The sequence below is a fragment of the Egretta garzetta genome, unplaced genomic scaffold (assembly GCF_000687185.1).
Source record: "Egretta garzetta isolate BGI_Z169 unplaced genomic scaffold, ASM68718v1 scaffold1791, whole genome shotgun sequence".
NCBI classification, from domain to species: domain Eukaryota; kingdom Metazoa; phylum Chordata; class Aves; order Pelecaniformes; family Ardeidae; genus Egretta; species Egretta garzetta.
In genome coordinates, this window is record NW_009258582.1 from 7,248 (window position 1) to 8,388 (window position 1,141).

The following is a 1,141-nucleotide window of genomic DNA, read 5'->3' on the forward strand; positions in this document are numbered from 1 at the left end:
AACCCAAGCCCTGGGCCCCAGGAGACTAGGGATGGAGCCACCAACCCAACCCAACCCAAGCCCTGGACGCAGGAGACCAGGGGTGGAGCCACCAGCCCAACCCCAACCAACCCCACCACAATCCAACCCACTCAACCCAACCACAACCCAAGCCCTGGGACTCAGGAGACCAGGGATGGAGCCACCAACCCAACCCCAACCAACCCAACCCCAACCCAGCCTCTGGGACGCAGCAGACCAAGGATGGAGGCACCAACCCAACCCAACCCCAACCCAAGCCCCAACCCAAGCCCTGGGACCCAGGAGACCAGGGATGGAGACACCAACCCAACCCAACCACAACCCAACCCCTGGGGTGCAGGAGACCAGAGATGGAACCACCAACCCAACCCAACCCAAGCCCTGGGACGCAGGAGACCAGAGATGGAGACACCGACCCAACCCAACCCAACCAACCAACCCAACCCCAACCCAACCCCAACCCAAGCCCTGGGATGCAGGAGACCAGAGATGGAGACACCAACCCAACCCAACCCCAACCCAATCTCTGGGACTCAGGAAACCAGGGATGGAGCCACCAACCCAACCACAACCCAAGCCAACCCAACTCCAACCCAAGCCGTGGAACCCAGGCAACCAGGGATGGAGCCACCAAACCAAGGCAACCCAACCCAACCGAACCCAACCACAACCCCTGGGACACAGGAGACCAGGGATGGAGACACCAACCCAACCCCAACCCCAACCCAAGCCCTGGGATCCAGAAGACCAGGGATGGAGCCACCAACCCAACCCAACCAACCTGACCCAACCCAACCCCACCCTCTGGGACCCAGGGCTCCGGGGAGGGAGCCCCAGCTCCATCCCCAGCCCTTCGGGGACACAGGCGTCCGGGCGCCCCTCACCTTTGCTCTTGTTCCTCATGGCCGACTTGAGCAGAGCAGCCTTGAGGGCGGCCTTGGTGTCGTCGGAGATGGCGCCGTCCCGCTTGGGCGCCACGGGTGCCCCCGGCTCCGCCTTCACCCGGGGAGAGTCCATTGGGCAGTCAGGGGCGGGGGCGGGGCCAGGGCTCGGCATGTCCACATCGGCACAGGGCCAGGCTGGGCCAACACCGGCCACCGCGGGCTTGGAAACGTTTGAG

The 1,141-nt window shown here is 64.4% G+C and overlaps 1 protein-coding gene across 1 annotated transcript in view; it reads right to left on the bottom strand.

The window, feature by feature from the left end:
• Positions 1 to 905: 905 nt before the first annotated feature.
• LOC104134419 (mitogen-activated protein kinase 7-like) overlaps positions 906 to 1,141 on the bottom strand; it is a gene marked incomplete at both ends in the record, with an annotated part of 11,618 nt that continues 11,382 nt past the window's right edge. Inside the window, one exon of the mRNA XM_009647954.1 lies at positions 906 to 1,100. Within this exon, the coding sequence (XP_009646249.1) occupies positions 906 to 1,100 (195 nt within the window). The remainder of the gene's footprint in view (positions 1,101 to 1,141) is intronic.